This window comes from Pogona vitticeps, chromosome 7 (genome assembly GCF_051106095.1).
Source record: "Pogona vitticeps strain Pit_001003342236 chromosome 7, PviZW2.1, whole genome shotgun sequence".
NCBI classification, from domain to species: domain Eukaryota; kingdom Metazoa; phylum Chordata; class Lepidosauria; order Squamata; family Agamidae; genus Pogona; species Pogona vitticeps.
Window position 1 is genome coordinate 951460 of NC_135789.1, and position 16201 is coordinate 967660.

Below are 16201 nucleotides of genomic sequence, written 5' to 3' on the forward strand. Positions count from 1 at the left end.
AAGATATTTCATCAAATCAAATGAATGTTTCATGCAAGCTTTTGAGTTGCACAAAGCTCTTCTTCTTGGGGTTGTTTAAGAGAAACAAGAGAGAATGAAAGAGAGAGAGAGTGAGGAGAAACAAAGGTATTTCAGCAAACCAGTAGCAGAGAATGTGAGGGTCTGTAACTGTTGTTGGATCCCAGTTCCCATCATCCCTGACCATTGCCCATCTTTGTCTAGAGCTGGTCAGAGTAAAAGGGTCTAAGAGGCCACCGACGCTGCCATCCTGGTGTTAATCTACACTGAGAAACAACCCCTTTTAAAAATATAATGCATGTGATCACATAATGTGCGACGGAGCAGCTGAAGCAGGAAGAAGCCTTTTGCGACAGTATGTCTTGCTATAAAATGCAGCCTAGGACAGTGGCTGAGGGCTTTGGGTGAGGATCAGGAGGATGTGGAAAGTGGAAGTTTTATTTAGCCACCACTGAATGGCTAATTATGCTCTGTGTGAAGAAAATGCTTCCTTTTTATCACTTTGTACTTGTTCTCCACATTCTTTGGTGTTTTTTTTTTTTTTTTTTTTAATCTCGTCAAACATTCAGGCTTGGCTCCTTCTCCCGAACAGCCCTCCCTCCCCTTTTGGGAATTTCAGTTTTGCTTGTGCCTAATTACACTGAGCAATGTACAGCTCTGGTGCCCGTCTTTCGAGGGTACAATCTGTAGGCTTCTTCCCCCCCCACCCCGCCCTCCCACTTCCCATTAGCTTCCTTTTTGGTTTGTGTTTTTAATTTTTCTGTAATTAAAGAGCCGAATCACCACTCCCTGAGGCAGCCAGTGAAGGAGAGGAAATAAATTGCCCATGTTCCCCCATGAGTAGTGTGAGTCCGATCTGAATTTTTTTTTTTTCCAGAAAAGAAGTAGAAAGGCCCTTGACTGTTCAGTCTTCTGCCTGGACTCCTGTCTGCAAAACAATCTATATTTTAATTTTAGAGGAAAGGGCAAGAGGAGGATCCTTTGGATGTTGCTGGACTACAACCCCTGTGATTCCTAATCCCTGAGTCTACTGGCTGGGGATGATGGGAGTTGCAGTCCAACAACAAGTGGCAGATACGTGCCTCTCAGTCTCTCTCTCTTTCTCTCTCTCTGTGTGTGTAATATATACCATCCACTGGTTTCATGCCTTCATGGTGATTCTGTTTCTACTTGACTCCCAGAATCTTGTAGCCCACTGGGTGTTTCTGGGATTTGAAGTCCAAAAAAGTAACCTTTCCAAGCTCTGTAGAGGCCTGTCTGTTAAGAAGGCTGAAACTCTAATTCTAAAGCATGCTAACAAGGACGCACCAGGGCTTTTCTTTTCTTTCCTCAAAGAGATGCAACTGTTGTCAATTCCACAATCTTTCCAGCTCCAGGTTTAAGATGCTTAGATTTTCTTGCACAAAACCATGGTGGAAAATTAGTTCGGCAAAAGGACTTTTTCGTCTGGTATTTGGTTGAGGGGAAAATGTTAAAAAGATTTCCCAGGAAAACTTTCTTATGAGCCATGTCTGCCGGGCTCCAGTTATTTTGGAAAAGCTCCCACTGTCCTTGGTCTTTTGCTGAAGCTGGCTCATGTAGGCGGCTTTTAAAAGGATGAAAGCTCTCTGTTGATTGTCTCCAATGGAGACCATCCCCTCTGGAAGCTTGCAGGGAGGAGAAGCCTCAAGACCAATAACCCCACCATGTCATTGTTCAGAGTCACTGTTCTGAGCAACTACTGCCCTTTAATCTTGTCACAAAATTGGAGGAAAGAGGGCTGGCAAATGGCTCCAAGCAGCCTCCAACCTCCCCCTTTTTACTTTTCAAACTCCCTCAAAGACACTTCTGGCTCCTTCTTATCTCCTTTTTGTACTTAACCCTGGCAGCCACTGTGGGGAGAATCCCCCCACCTTCTTTTATTTTTTAATGGAAGAGAGAGAGAAAAAAACATCATTTGAAATCTTATTTGAATTCCTGACTTCCCCTAGGCACTGATGATTTGATTTTCTTGGGTGGTTTTTTGTTGTTGTTTGTTTGTTTGTCAAAAAAATAAAAATAAAATAAAGGAACTGTTGGTGTATTTTAATCCAAAACTGTCTCCAGGAAAATAACGGTATCTACCACTTCAAAATAAAATGTGTTAGGAACTTTAATGGAAAGGAACATTTTTGAAAAATACATAGGACTTTGTCCTCCTTGTGTAGCTGTTGGCGACATAGCTTATTGGCTTAGGGTACTGAATGCTCGTATGCACTGGCCTGAAAGCTAGCAGAAGGCCAAAACTTTATCTCTTTTGTGCACAAATAAGGTGCACACCCACCCAAGTGGAAGCTGTTGATCTTTAAAGCAGATCCATTTTCTCCAAAAATAAAGCTGCTACAACACATTAGAGGAGGTTCCTTCTTAACGGCTACTGACAGCTGACAGCTGCCCCTCCCCATCCACCTTTTTGTATCCCTGGAAATCCACCCTGACTGATGGCCATCCATCCTTCCTTAGTTAAGAAAGTTCCAGTGAAGGAGACCCCATCCCTTTCTGAGGGACTCTACTGTCAAGCAGATCTTACAAGGGATGCCAGGTTGAGTCATATCTTCAGTTCCCATAATGTTAGATCTGTTGGTTTGGGTTCCACATCCCAGAGTAGCACAAAACACACTTGCTCCATCATCCCCAGGACAGCTCCTGAGTTATTTGGAGATGGCTCTTTTATCACCTCTTGGTCTTCTCCTGTACTGGCTAAACGTGCCTGTTTCCCTCTACTGTTGGTCATAGGCCTTGGTGTCATGGCCTTTTACCTTTCTCTGGATGCATCCCAGCTCACCCATAGCCTTCTTAGGGATATGATGGGAGTTGTGGCTTGACACCTTCAGAGGTGCCAACATAAGTCATGCAGGCTTAACAACCTTTCTCCCTCTCCCTGTGCCCCCTTTCTTTTCATTTTTTGGCTGAAGGAGAAGAAAACCAGCCTGGCTGGTTATGTCCAGAAGAGGACAAGAAGAGCAAAGCTCCCTTCTGGTGTCCCATCTTGGTCTGCCGCCTCCCTGCTTTTTCCTCCAGGGCTCTTGATCTACAGGTAAGAAAGCGTGAAGCTCTCCCTGCTCTCCCTCCCCTTTTCCTCTCCCCCCCTTGTGTTTCCATGGGGCTGGTGGACAAGAAAAGTGGAACACTGTGAAGAGGAGTTGCTGGGAGTGGAACCTGGAGATCTGTGTGCTGAGACATCAGGGCTACATCCCGTAGAGTGTATTCCCTTGGCTGCGTGTACAAAATTGACTCAGTTTCTACTTCTTTGCCCGCATCGGCAGCAGCTTTCTATCTCGAGCTATTAGCTCAGCACTTCCTACTCTGTAGAGCAGGCAGGTATTTGTCATTTGCTGTTGGGAAGACAAAATAGGATGTCGGGGGGGGGCAGTCTAGGAAGGAATTGCACAGTGAATCTGGGAGAGCTTTTTCAGAGAAGCCCCCACAGCTGCCTTTTTTAGGCACAAGGAGACCCTCTCATCTTTGCAACTTTTCCGTCCTCTGTATCTTGATATTTCTAAGCTCCACTAAGTATCTTCCTCTAGCCAGGAACTCTTGGCCCCTTGCCTGAGAACTCTCACATGCCTCTGGCCAACCCAGGAAACTCCAGCGAGCACAAGAAGGGGAGCCTGGCTCTCCTTGGGCAGCAATTAGTGTTCTATTTTGGGTGGGTGGCCTTCCTGTGATCAATAGATTGGGAGTGCCCTGGCAGCCAAGAAGACGCAAGACCCAATGTGCCAGCTGAGCCATCACAAGACCTCATTAGTCTAGAAAACAACATAAATCAATGCCGCTTTCAGGCAGATGGGTGACTTGTCTGGTTCTGAACTCTTCCCAGCAAACTCAAGAGGCAAGATCCTGGCAGCTTGGAGGCTTGTTTTCTTTGTTTGGCCTCCTGGCCAGTTCTTTGTTGGTGGTGGCTTGCAGCTGGGGTGTGGGTGAAGACCTAGATTCGCTGAGGATGTTGAAACCTCAACTTGGAATTTTTGAAGGCTAAGAGTAGGATAACTGGGCATATGCAGAATGCTGTTCTTTCACCGCTGGATAGTCATGACTCATGGGCTGTTCTTCTCATAAAATCGTAGTGTATGTAAGTGACAAGACAGCAAAAGTTTACCTCTCTAGTGGAAAGGCACCACAGTAGTTCTCAGCAAAACCCCCACCCCACCACCTCTGTACTAAAACCCATCAATTTACTTCAACCTCTCTCTTCCTGCAACTCCTGACTGACTTGGCTTTCTGTCTTTAGGGCAACAGAAGACTTCTGAATCTTGTGTGTGCGTGTGTGTCTTTCTCTTTTTGGTAATCCAATTAGTGGCAGTAATGGATCTGCAGCTACTGGGGCCACCGGCTGTGTCCTACTCACCCCCCTCCTGCAGCTCCAGAGGGGAGGATCCATGTCTGTCGAGGCCTGTGTGCCTCTCTCTTTCTCTCTCTGCCATCTTTCCTCAAGGCCTGGTTGCCGTTTTGTCTAATTACACCAAACGACAGCAAGATTTCCTCCGGGAATGGCAGACTCATTTTCCCACCACACACTTTTTTTTTTTTTGCAAAAGCGTCTGCTTTTTCTTCTTCTCTGTCTCCAACATCACGACCGGCTGCAGATCTTGCTCTTTTTGATGATCTATGGGTTTGTTCTCACCCCCACTTCTTTTCTCGAGGAAAAAAAAGATGATAAAGGGAAGCAGATGGAAGGAAGGACATTCTGGGTTCAGATATGATGATTAATCTACAAAGCTCCTTTTGACTCCCAATGTCCTTCCCTCACTTTCCTCCTACCCCAAAGGATCAGTGGGTGGTGGGGAGCTTTCCCGGCTCCTTCTCCTTTTATGGTGTCCTTTGGATTTCAAAGGGTTGCCTCTGTTTCACTCCTGGTGAGAAGGAAGTGTACTTTCTTTTTGTGGGGAAGGTGGGAGCAGTGGGGGAGGGCCCATGAAATATTCGGGACTCTCTTGAGTCACCTTCCATCCTCTCTCGTTTCTCTAGGCCACAACTGGGGAACCAATTTCTCCACCCTTGACACATTTTAGAGTCTTACCACTACCAATCGGCTCAAGGTCCCCGGTTACAAAGGTGAACCGAGGCTTGCTTCATGCAGTGGCCCACCCGGAGCTCTAGACATGGAATAGGAAGCTGACACTCTCTCCTGCCCCGTTTTCTCCAGCAACTGCTTGCTTTACAGACCTACAAGTTGTGGTGTGGCAGAGTCATGGGTCAGAGTGCTGGGACCTTTTGATTATAGAGAGAATTATATCCTTCTGGACACCAAACTCCTTTTAAGTGAGAACCACCAGACTAGCTTGGGAGGGAGATGGATCTTCCTTGGCAATAATATAGTGTTGTGAGCTGTGCCTGTTGATAATGCAACGGATGGCTTGGTCATGAATGGACAGTGAAGAGCTATTGGCTTTACAAAAGACCCACTTGTGGCACAGCTGAACCCTACTGGATTTTCTCCTGATTGTGACCAAAATCCTCACCCTCTTTCTGTTGCTTCTACTTCTGATTCACAACCCCTTCTATTTATTAATGTTTTTGTTTAAATCCCATATCCAGCTGGGGGCCGCCATTCACAGCCCAGTCCATTCCTCCTTGTTGGGTTTCTCTGCCATCAGCACTTCTCTTCCACAAGGCTATCTCTGGGTGAGTTTGCACTGTAGTGACCTGTGAGTGGGTACCAACCGGGCACCATTGGAAGTAGCCCTTTCCCTTTCTGTGTAACTCAACCCTTGACAAGTTTTTAAACAACCACCATTGCCTATAAACAATGCATACACTTAGTCCTTTATTCCAGCCAGGTAGCCATACAGATGTTCCAGCTGATGGAAGTTGCAGTTGGATACATATCTGCAGGGCTGCTAGTTTTGGGGGAGGCTGTATTCGATCCTCCCTGGGGTGTGCATGTCCTCCTCCTTATCTGTTGAATGGGAATAAAAGCTACCCAGCGCCATTTATCTCACCTGCCAGAATCAAGTAGCTAAAAATGTCACCACTGCAATACTGGATTAAGTTATGTCTTACATGAAGCTTGAAGGCTTGAAACAGATAACAGGTTTGAAGATGGGAAATGACAGCAGTTTGTGAGAAATATTGCTGTACAAGTTGTGTACAGGGAGAGGCATGTAGCCGTGTTTGGCTTCTTCCTCCTTGTAGCCTGTGGCCAAACTGGTTTGGACAATCATTTCTAAAATGATTTAAGACGCTGGTTTGAGCACAGATGACTAGACCTACCAGGAACGACAGGGGCGGCTCTTCTAAACTGCTTTCAAATGGCTCTCCAAAATAATGTTATCGTTTTCAGCCATAGTTTTCATCTGAGCAAATTGCACAGCAATCTCCTTTAAATGGGTTTGCTGTGACCCAGGAAGGTGACTGCATAAACCTAAACCAGTTTAACAGCTGTTCTCTCTCAATTGCCCTCTCTCCTTCCCCCCCCCCCCCAAACTGTTGGCAGTTCTAATAAGATACTATGACTGAAAGGCAGAAGGAATGAAACTGTAGCTGGCTTGCAGTTCCTTCCATCGCACAACAGCTAGACATGGTGGTTGGGGGATTCTGGGCATTGTAGTCCAAAAAGTAGCACATCTGATCTCCAGATGTCGCCACACCCTGTGTTAGGCCAACTAACTGCTGGATCCTTTTGATGCAGCACCTTAGCGATGCCTGTGTGGCCCTCCCATCAGCCTTAGCCAGGAAAACAGTGGCGAGGGATGTATTCTTTTGCCAAGCCAAGTGCAGCTGTGGGCTGGTGGGGCAATTAGGTGTAAGCTAAATGTAACTAGCTAGTTTCTAGAGAATGCCACAAAGACTCATGGATGGGTTTGTGGCAACTGATTAACTCCAGGGCTAACCCTCTGGGAAGGCGAGTGTGGGAATAAGGGTTGGGGGGGGAGAGATACTTTTTGATCCAGGGTGGTGGCCTTCATGCTGTCCTTTGGTGCTTCTGTTGTCTCCTCCAGGTGGGGGGAGGCCAGGAAGGGGCCGGGGGGCAAGTGGAGATCTTTTCCTTGAACCGGTCGGTGCCTCGTGTGGTCAAGTCCTTCCCGGTGGCTTCCCAAGTGCTGTGTTCTGACTACATTCCAGAGCGGACCGAAGAGGAGAGGACAGAAGATTCGGAAACAGACGCAGACCAAGTTTTGCCAGCACAGCCGGTGATTTGCCTCGGGCTGCAGGATGGCAGGTAAGGGATGGGTGGATGATGGTGGTGGTGGTCTGTGGTTCTGAGTGCTCCCAGAGGCCCCTAAAGTGCTGGGAGTGGGTGCTTTTGTTGACCAGCCTCCAGGGAACATGAGCAGGATGATGACATCATCTGTCTTACGGGATCCCGCCTGTGGAGAGGGCTAGAGATTATGGCCGTCTTTGGCTTGCACATTATTTGAATGGTCCACTGGACATTTTGAGCTAGCAGAATGTGGCTTGTTCAGGGAAGTCGTCAAAGTATTCCCCGCCCACACAGTAGGCAATTTGGCTTCTCCTCCAGATGCCCACTCAATGAATTCAAACAGTTTATTGTATTCTTGAAGGCTTTTATGACCGGGGTCTGATGGTTGTTGTGGTTTTTTTGGGCTCTTTGGCCATGTTCTGAACATGGCCAAAGAGCCCGAAAAACCCACAACAACCATCAGTCCAAACAGTTGTTGCTGTTAATTTGAAAGGAGGGTGGGGGAACCCTTCTGCATGTGCTCAGAGGCAGTGCCCCATTTGTGTGCCACCTCCTATATTTATTTATTTATTTATTTATTTATCTATCTATCTATTCATTCATTCATTCATTCATTCAATCATTCATTCAATCAATCAATCAATCAATTTATATGCTGCCCGCTCTACTCAAAGGTCTCTGGGTGGCTCACAATTAAAAAACAATAAAAGATAAAATGCTTATAACACAATTAAAATACAATCTAAAAATTGCCATCAGGACCCACAGTTCATGTTATTTCAATTAAAAGCCTTCTGGAACAGGAAGGTTTTGACCTGGCACCGAAATGTCATCAGCATCCGCACCAGACGAATCTCAGTCGGGAGAGCATTCCATAGTCTGGGGGCAGCTGCCGAAAAGGCCCTTTGTTTACAAGCCATCCCTCTTACCTCCTTAAGGGACAGCTCTTTCAAAAGGCCCCCCTGGCTAGATCTTAACTGTCGGGTAGGCTCATATGGAAGGGGGCGGTCCTTCAGGTATCCAGGCTGTTTATCAGCCATTTATCAGCCGAGATCAGAATTGATCTCAGGTATGGAAGAGTCACATTTTCTGGGTGGAAGATTCAGCCCCCAAATGAGCCAGGTCGTCCAGCCTTACACTTTTGGGAGGAGTATGTGAAAAATGGCCAATGTGCTCCGGTAGCTCCCTAATCAGCCACCAGAGGGAACTCGTTATTTTCAAGCACTTCTTTCCATTTTCTCCATCCATGACAATGTGGATCTCTCATGTCTGTTTCTCTCATCCTAGCATCCTGGTTTATGGAAGTGTGGACACAGGAACCCAGTGCTTGCTGACGGGCAAAAGCCCTGGACTTCAGCCTGTCCTGTGCCTGAAGCACAACACAGACTATCTCTTCGCTGGCCTGCAGAGTGGAACCATTGCTGCCTATGCCAGAAACAACGGTGAGCTTCCCTGGGGAAAGCGGAGGAGCAGACCACCTTAAACCCTAACTGTTTCATGTGAGATGTTTGGAGAACGGTTGTACCGGCACTGACCCCCCCTCCCCCCCCAAGCCAATTTCCATGGACAAAGAGAGATTTTTGAAGCCAGGACAGACAGTGCACCCTACTGGCTCTCATACGGAATTCACTGTATGGTGTATTTTCTGAACAAGCTCCAGAACATGTTCTCTTCTAGAAAACCCCCAGGAAATCCTATAAGACCTTCCAAAAGTCAATTTCCCTCCCCCAAAGGCACCTGAAAAATAAATTGGCTATGTTGATTTATCCCTCCTCCAGGCTCCCCTCTAGGAGAAGGCTTCATCCATACTTTGTTTTCCACGCACATTTAATTAATTTTAAATCTATTTTGATTTCCAGTAGGTTGCAGCTGGGGAAGGGGGAGTGAAAAACACTACCTGTTCTACCTCCCTCTCCCACCCCTCAATTACTGAGAAAATACTATATGCTAATTGACTTTCAAAATGCAGTGTCTGGAATTCAGGTCCCAAGACAAAATCCCTATTTGAAACCTCTGTAATTTCCTATTGATTGGCTGTCAGTTCGTTCTGGCAGGAGAGGTGGGTGGAATGGCCATTTTACTGCCACTGAAGCCTGTCAGCTGTATTTTAATTCTCCTTCCCTGTAATTTTTTTTTTGCTTTCCCTCCCTTCTTTTTGATAATCAGAAAGGCTCATGTTTGGGTCAGTTAAATTCAGTTTTATTTGACAAGAGTGGAAATTGCAAATGTACGTCAATATCACTTGAGTGTATTTGGGCTTACGGGAGAGAAGGTTCATAGAGTCCCCATTTGGTTAGGTTTATGCAGATCATGGATTCTGAAACCAAGCCCTGTGAAGAAACAGAGAAGGAACTGGGCATGTTTAGCCTTGAGAAAAGAAGGCTGAGGGGAGATAGGATTGCACTCTTCAAAGACTTTAAAGGTAGTCATACAGAGGAGGGGCAGGATCTGTTCTCAATTATCCCAGAGTGCAAGGCATGTAATGATGGACTGAAGCTACAAAACGCCAGGAAAAAAAAAACTTCTTAACTATTAGAACAGTATGACCAGGGACCCCATGACCTTGAGAGATGATGAACACTTCAACACTGAAGGCATTCAAGAGAAAAACTGGACCACCCTCTCTCCGATCTGTTTGGATTTGGGTTCCTGCCTTGAGCAGGGGGTTCGACTTGATAGCCTTGAAAGGGTCCCTTCCATGATTTTTATTTTCATTGAAACAGAAGTTAAGGTGGGTTTGGGAAAGATGGACTTCCTGTTTAAAAGGAGGACCTCTCCTTTTAGCCTGAACATGCTCTAGAGGTTGAGGGCTCAGAAAGAGGACAGACATTGCAGCCAGAGGATCAAGACTCAGGACGTCCTCCAAATTTTATTCCCCAGAAGTTAGAAATAAAAATAATGGGGGATGGGAATGGTTATTAAACCACGCAGCAGCATTGTTGTTTAACCACTAGAAAAGTAACTTTTAAAGTATTGTTAGAAAGCTTAATAAATAAATTTTAATGAACCATTCTCATGCTCTTCCATGATTTTGAAATGATTACAACATTGTGCATTAGATGAAGAAAGTTGGTATAGAAATAGGCTTATCTTCCTTTTCCCCAGCTCCTGCCAACCTAGCAGTTTGAAAGCATGTAAAAATGTGAGTAGATAAATAGGTACCACCACGGTGGGAAGGTAAACGGTGTTCCGTGTCTAGTCACACTGGCCACGTGACCACAGAAACTGTCTTCGGACAAATGCTGGCTCTACAGCTTGGAGACGGGGATGAGCACCGCGCCCTAGAGTTGGACACGACTGGACTAAATGTCAAGGGGAAACTTTACTTTAACATTCACATGAACAGTTACTTCTCTTTATCAAATCTTAAAAGTAGTTTTAGTTTATGTTTCTTTACAGTGTTTGAACCCTTTCCCCTGCTCATCCAGGTGGAGTTAATTCCATCTCCTAATCAAGCGTGGATTCATCTCCACTTTCTCCTCCTTTTCCCAGATCTCTGTGTTGCTATTACATTCCACCCCCTCCAAAGTGGGTTTGGCTCTCTCTTCTTCCACGTTCCATTAAACACCCACAATCTGCGACTCGTTGCCCTCTGTTCCGGGGTTATAAACAGATGTTTACGTGGAGCTTCCAAACTCCACTTGGCAGCATATTGCTTTTTATTAATTAGCTTTTGATAAGCCATTTATGTTTTTTAATTAAAGTGTGTGTGTGTTGTATGGAGAGGGAGGCAAAGAAAAAATGTTGAGGGAAATAAGGAATGAAAAGGCATAATCACCCTAGCAGATGAGGGTATGTTTAATCAGCCCCTTACGTCTGCAGAGGGCAAGGTAGGCACAAGATTCTTGGCGTAAAAGAATTTACCAGACTGGTGTACCTTCTCTGGTTAGCAAAAAAAAACACCACCCTCATTTTCCTCCCTGTCTTTACCGAAATGAGAAATTATACGGGAGTTACTTTTTTGTTACTATTTAGTTCAAAGAACTACAAAGTAATAACAGTGAGTTTAAATTTAAACGGACTGGGAAAAGTAAGGTACAATTTTCTTCCTTTTCTACACTCCTCTTTAGGTCATAAGCAAGACCTTGGAGAACCTGCAAGTTCTGTTAAATCAGACCCAATATTGCTTCCAAGAGCAGTGGGCTTCTGAATATAATTTGCTTGGAAACATGAGACAGAGGATGCCGTCAGACTCTCACCCAGCTGGTGGGTTTCCCAGCGGTTGACTTCTGTAGGAAATGGGATGCTGGACTGGATGGGCCTTCCGTTCGCTTCCCCTCAGAATGAACCTCACCCCTTTAGCAAGTCCATGAGTAAGATTCAAGGCCAGTAGCTCCTTCCAGCATGGATGCTCAAGGCCATCCTACATCTGCGCGTGGCTGGGAGGTTCTGAGAACTGTTTCCCACGATTGAATCTCACACCAATTTCCCACAGTCCATTCCTGCTAGCTGGGGCTGATGGCAGTTTGTGTCCCACAATGTCTGAAAGGCCCGGAGGGTCTCCTGCTGCAATTTGAGCCGGGTCTCCTCTGCAGGGAAGGCGGGCATGCCATGCAGGACATACCTGCTACCTGTGCAGTGGATAGGCATGCTTGCATAACTGAGAGACATCGGTGGGAGCAAGCAGCGTTATCAGAGTGCCAGCTTGCTTCAAAACTCTACCAAGAAAACAGGTTTTTTTTTCTCAAAAAAAGAGAAAGCATTGCATGTTAAGGGTGGTTTGGTTGACAGTAGCTTTACGCACGATCACAAGATGCACCATGAAGGGAAATATTACCGAAGTGCCTCAAGAATCCTCATCTCCCTCAGCAGCTTTTTCTTCTACAAGCAGGTGGAATCTGTGGTGAAAACCTTACAATTGGCAATTCCCCTTTATCTCTCTTTTAGACCCGCTCGCTGGCGGTTGTTGCTGGAGTTGCCGTTTCAAGCTTGACCTTCGCTTTGCTACTTTCCCCTTTCAAAACCTGTTCGGCATGTGGGGCTGGGTCCAAGAAGCTTTCCTTTGGAGCCTGCACTGAGCAGGGGGTGTTAACACGACAGCAGGGCCCAAAGTGTAGGATAAATGTGGGGGGCGGGAGAGGTGAGGCTGTTCCCACAGCCGGGGCAGGGTTTTTATTTCTGTGTGGAAGTTGTTCACCTGGATGAAAGTGAGACTGAGTTGAGCATCGGTGCCTTGGAAAGATGGAAACGCTGAAGGCTGAAGTAACAGAGGCCTGGCTCTGTTCCTGGCTGCCTGCCTGCCTGCCTTTTGGTGCTCTGATTGCTCTCAGCCATCATTTTGGGGGGTGGGGAGACATCGACATGTGTCTGGGTCCCATTTGTAACATGCAGGGCAAGTAGGTTTCTGGGGAGCAAAGGAGGAGTGTAATGTAGCTGGAGCTTCTGCTTTGCCTGGAGAAGAACCCAGGTTTTGACTCCCATCGTCTCCAGCTGGTGTGGGACTGGGCCTCATCCTGCCTAAATACTGTACTGGAGAACCAATAAAATAGTGGGCTCAGTAGACCAATGGTCTAGACCTCATTGGAAGGCAGTTTCCCACATTCCTATTTAAATTGCCCCTTCATTCTGAAACATGAGGTCTAGAAACTTACATTATTTTCAGGCGAAACATCATGGCTCACTAGGGGAGGTCTTGCTTGGCATTAAGAAGAAGGTCCCAGGTTTTATCCCTAGTATCCTCCAGGTAGGAATGGGAAAGAAATCCTGTCTGAAACACCCTGGTCAGCCAATGCTGCAAGTCACTCTAGACCAGAAGTCGGCAACCTAGTGCACTTGAGATGCTCTTGATCAGATGTAGGCAAACCAGTGACCTCCAAGTGTTCTGGATCAGAGACAGGCAAACCTCTACACTTTCTAGATCAGAGGTAGGCCATCTAGTGCCTTCCAAAGTCAATTTTTTTCTGGATCAGATCTGCCAGAATCCTCCATTCAGCCATGGCCATACTAGCTGCGGGACTGAGGGCCCAAAAAAATAGACACTGGGAGGCAGCAAGGTTTGGGAGGAGACAACTCTGTGCTGGGTTGTCTGCCCTCACCCCTTAGGCTTGCTGGCCACCTTCAGCTCCAGGGCTCCTTATGAAGGCTACAGAAACATTCAGTAGAGACTCCCATGGCTTTTGTACATGAAGGTAGGAGCAGGCGCCTTTCTCTTCTTTGTTTCAAACATCAAAATGTCTTGGGGTGCTCTCTTTTACTGCACTAAAATCCCTCTCCCAAATCTTTGGACTCATGCTGGAAAACAATCCAGTTTTATAATTTCTGTAGAATCGGGTGCTCCTTGAGTTCTACATTCTTGCTGCACCTTTTGGAGCCCCTCACCTTCAGAAGTGGCTTGACTTCCCCACATGCCTTTTCAAAATGTTTCTTCCCACAGCAGGCCTGCCTAATTCTTTGCTTTCTTTTTCCTAGCCACAGGGGGACTCTGGGATGCGGAGGCTGAGCCCACGTGCCTTGCAGTCGGTCTGGCCCCAGTGCGGACCCTGCTGACCTTGGATGACGCCCTGTGGGCCAGCTGTGGCAACCAAGTCACTGTGTTCGATGCTGCCTCCCTGAAAGCACAGGTAGGGGTGGCCTTGGCTATGTGTCAGGTTGGTTCTTGCCTCCTCCTCCTCCTCCTCTTTCTCCTGTGAAAGCACTGGCTCTTGTCTGATTTGGGAAGCTAAGCAGGGCTGAGCCTGGCCAGTGCTTGGATGGGAGACCTGCCAGGGAATTCCCAGGCTCCCACTGGTCTAATTCAGGGGAAAGCAGCTTCTTCCAGTGTTCCTAACTGGAAGTCAGATTCAATCATCAGCCCAGTTGACTGTTGTTGGGGTTGCCATCTTTGCTTCAGGCAAGAAAATGTGTTGGGCAGGGTAGTCAGGAAGGAAGGACCTAGTCTGAGGAATTCATTCCATGGGTTGCTGTAATCCCTGTGGTGTGACCACTGTGTGGCGCTGTTACAGCATGCAGCTTGGCTTTGGTTCATGGGCTGCGCACACAGCTGGCCATTTCTTGCTTTTCCTCCCTCCCTTTCCCAGCCCTTCCTTTGGTGAATGAACCAGCAACCACTTTATATATGAGCAGAAAAAGAGAGAAAGCTCTGTGTATGTGTGTGTGTGTACATTTTATCGACTTGGCAAATTTCTCAGTTGACCGGCCGTGTGGCCTCCCTCCTCCCTCTGTGCATCTCAGTTCTATTATTCATGAGATGAACATGCTGCCCCACTGTGAGGTTGCCTTAACCATGCCTGCTCATGTCTTCGCAGATCAGTTGTTGAATTGTAAGATCATTAAAACAAAAAACCAAAAAAAAAAAAAAATACCCCAATGCTCCGTTGTTGCAGGGACTGGGATGTGGGAAAACTCAAGCCTCAGTTGGTGTCTCGGAGGCATTGGCAAACTAGCACAGCTCCCTCTGCAACTTTCAATGTGCAGGCATCAGGAGTTCCTGTTTCCTGTCTCAAAGAAAGAAAGCGGTAGCATAACAGGTGCAAAACATGAAGGGGGGGGGAAAGAGCAAATACTCTAGAGGTTGGAAGCAGGAGTTTCTCTCTTGAGCAATGCACCATGAGCAAAAGGGAGAAAGGGAACCTATTTCAGGCACTTTGGTTTAGGGGAAAAATGAAGGTGAACTGTGGTGGGGAGGGGAACCCAGCAGGCAGTCGACGTTTTTAAGGCAATCCAGGGTGTGAAGTGAGCAAATATATTTGATACCTCTATTATTCCCTTTTCTCATATATAAGCATGGGAAACTCAGAGGAAGCTGTTTGGCAGTGAGGTTCAAAGACGGCAAACCAGAAGCCCCTCTAGCACTCAGCGTCTGATTTGATGGGTGGGATTTCCCATCCATGTAAGGTGTTCAGACGTCTGCTGTCTTGAATGCTCTTTTCTTGAGCGGGAGGGTTAAAGAACTCCTGGAGCAGGAGATGTCCACATCTCCTAGCCATGGAAGTAAAACAGAACGGCAGTGTGTTAAGTAGCAGTGCTTGTTAAATCACCCACCCACCCCGCTGCTTTTTAAAATAGTCCAGCGGGAAGGAATTCTTCTGTTTAGGCAGCCTCTACTAGGATGTAAAGGGAAGGTAAAGGAAGGGAGACCGTCAGCCTGTGGCCATGCTAGCTGGTGGTGGGGTGGGGATACTGGGAGTTGTAATGGCATAAAAGGAAGACTCTTCAACAAGAGGGTGTGCCTTTGAGTTCCAGGTCCCGAGGGACGAGTGAATACAAGGGAGGGAGACCACCTTGGCAATGTGCTCCTGAGCATTAGGTGGGATTTGTTAGAATCAGATGGCAAGTGCTTAAAGGAAGGAGAAACGTGCAGAAATGACAAAGGCTTTCTCTGTGTACATGGGGGACAACCTGATGTTTTGCTTTGATGTCACCACAACAAAGATGGAAAGGTTTTCTTCGCATGGGTAGGTACAACAGCAAAGCATGGATCCATGGGGGCAGCACATATTCACAACTCTGCCCCGTTGACAGTCGAACCCAGCACAAAGTTTCAGCATTGCTTTTACGCATTGCCAGAGGAGGGAGCATTTTCAGGAAGGGGGTGGGGTCGGGATCCAGCCATATCTGCCCTATTCTGAGTTCAGAGATGGACTGACCTAGATTTCTGTCTTCCTGCTGTGCAGCAGCCAGCCTTGAACTAGTTATTCCATGAAGCAATAACAGGCCAATCTTCCACTTGGTGCTACCGTCAGGGGACCCTGTTTGCCTCTCTGCTGGGCTTTTTTCAGAGCAAATGGCTACTGCCTCCTCTTCTGGAACCGCAAAGTGGTTTGGAGTTTTGAGGTGGTTGCTTTTTCCCCCTGTTTTGCTTTTGCCAGGCCATGCCTTCTATAAAGTGTTGATATAGTGTTCTTTTCCTGCTGACTTAGTTCCCAAGAAGCAATGGCCTTGTTCTTTGTGCTCATTAAGTGTAGGGGAGCTGCTTTTTGGATCTCCCGGGGGAACTTTTTAAAAATCCAGAGTCACTCAAGCACAGAGGGAGTTCCCACAGCAGCACCGTGGACTTTGGGGCCAGACGATAAGGATTAGAAG

General features: G+C 46.8%; 1 protein-coding gene across 19 annotated transcripts in view; it reads left to right on the forward strand.

Moving 5' to 3' along the window:
• Positions 1 to 16201, forward strand: part of ARHGEF10L (Rho guanine nucleotide exchange factor 10 like) — an 87305-nt gene that overhangs the window by 51537 nt on the left and 19567 nt on the right. For 14 of the 19 annotated variants that reach the window (XM_078378951.1, XM_078378946.1, XM_072977444.2 and 11 more), the window contains 5 exons: positions 2952 to 3073; positions 5575 to 5661; positions 6978 to 7198; positions 8468 to 8622; positions 13589 to 13740. In XM_078378951.1, the coding sequence (XP_078235077.1) occupies positions 2952 to 3073; positions 5575 to 5661; positions 6978 to 7198; positions 8468 to 8622; positions 13589 to 13740 (737 nt within the window). The remainder of the gene's footprint in view (positions 1 to 2951; positions 3074 to 5574; positions 5662 to 6977; positions 7199 to 8467; positions 8623 to 13588; positions 13741 to 16201) is intronic. The other 5 variants (XM_078378945.1, XM_078378947.1, XM_072977449.2 and 2 more) reach the window with 1 other exon arrangement.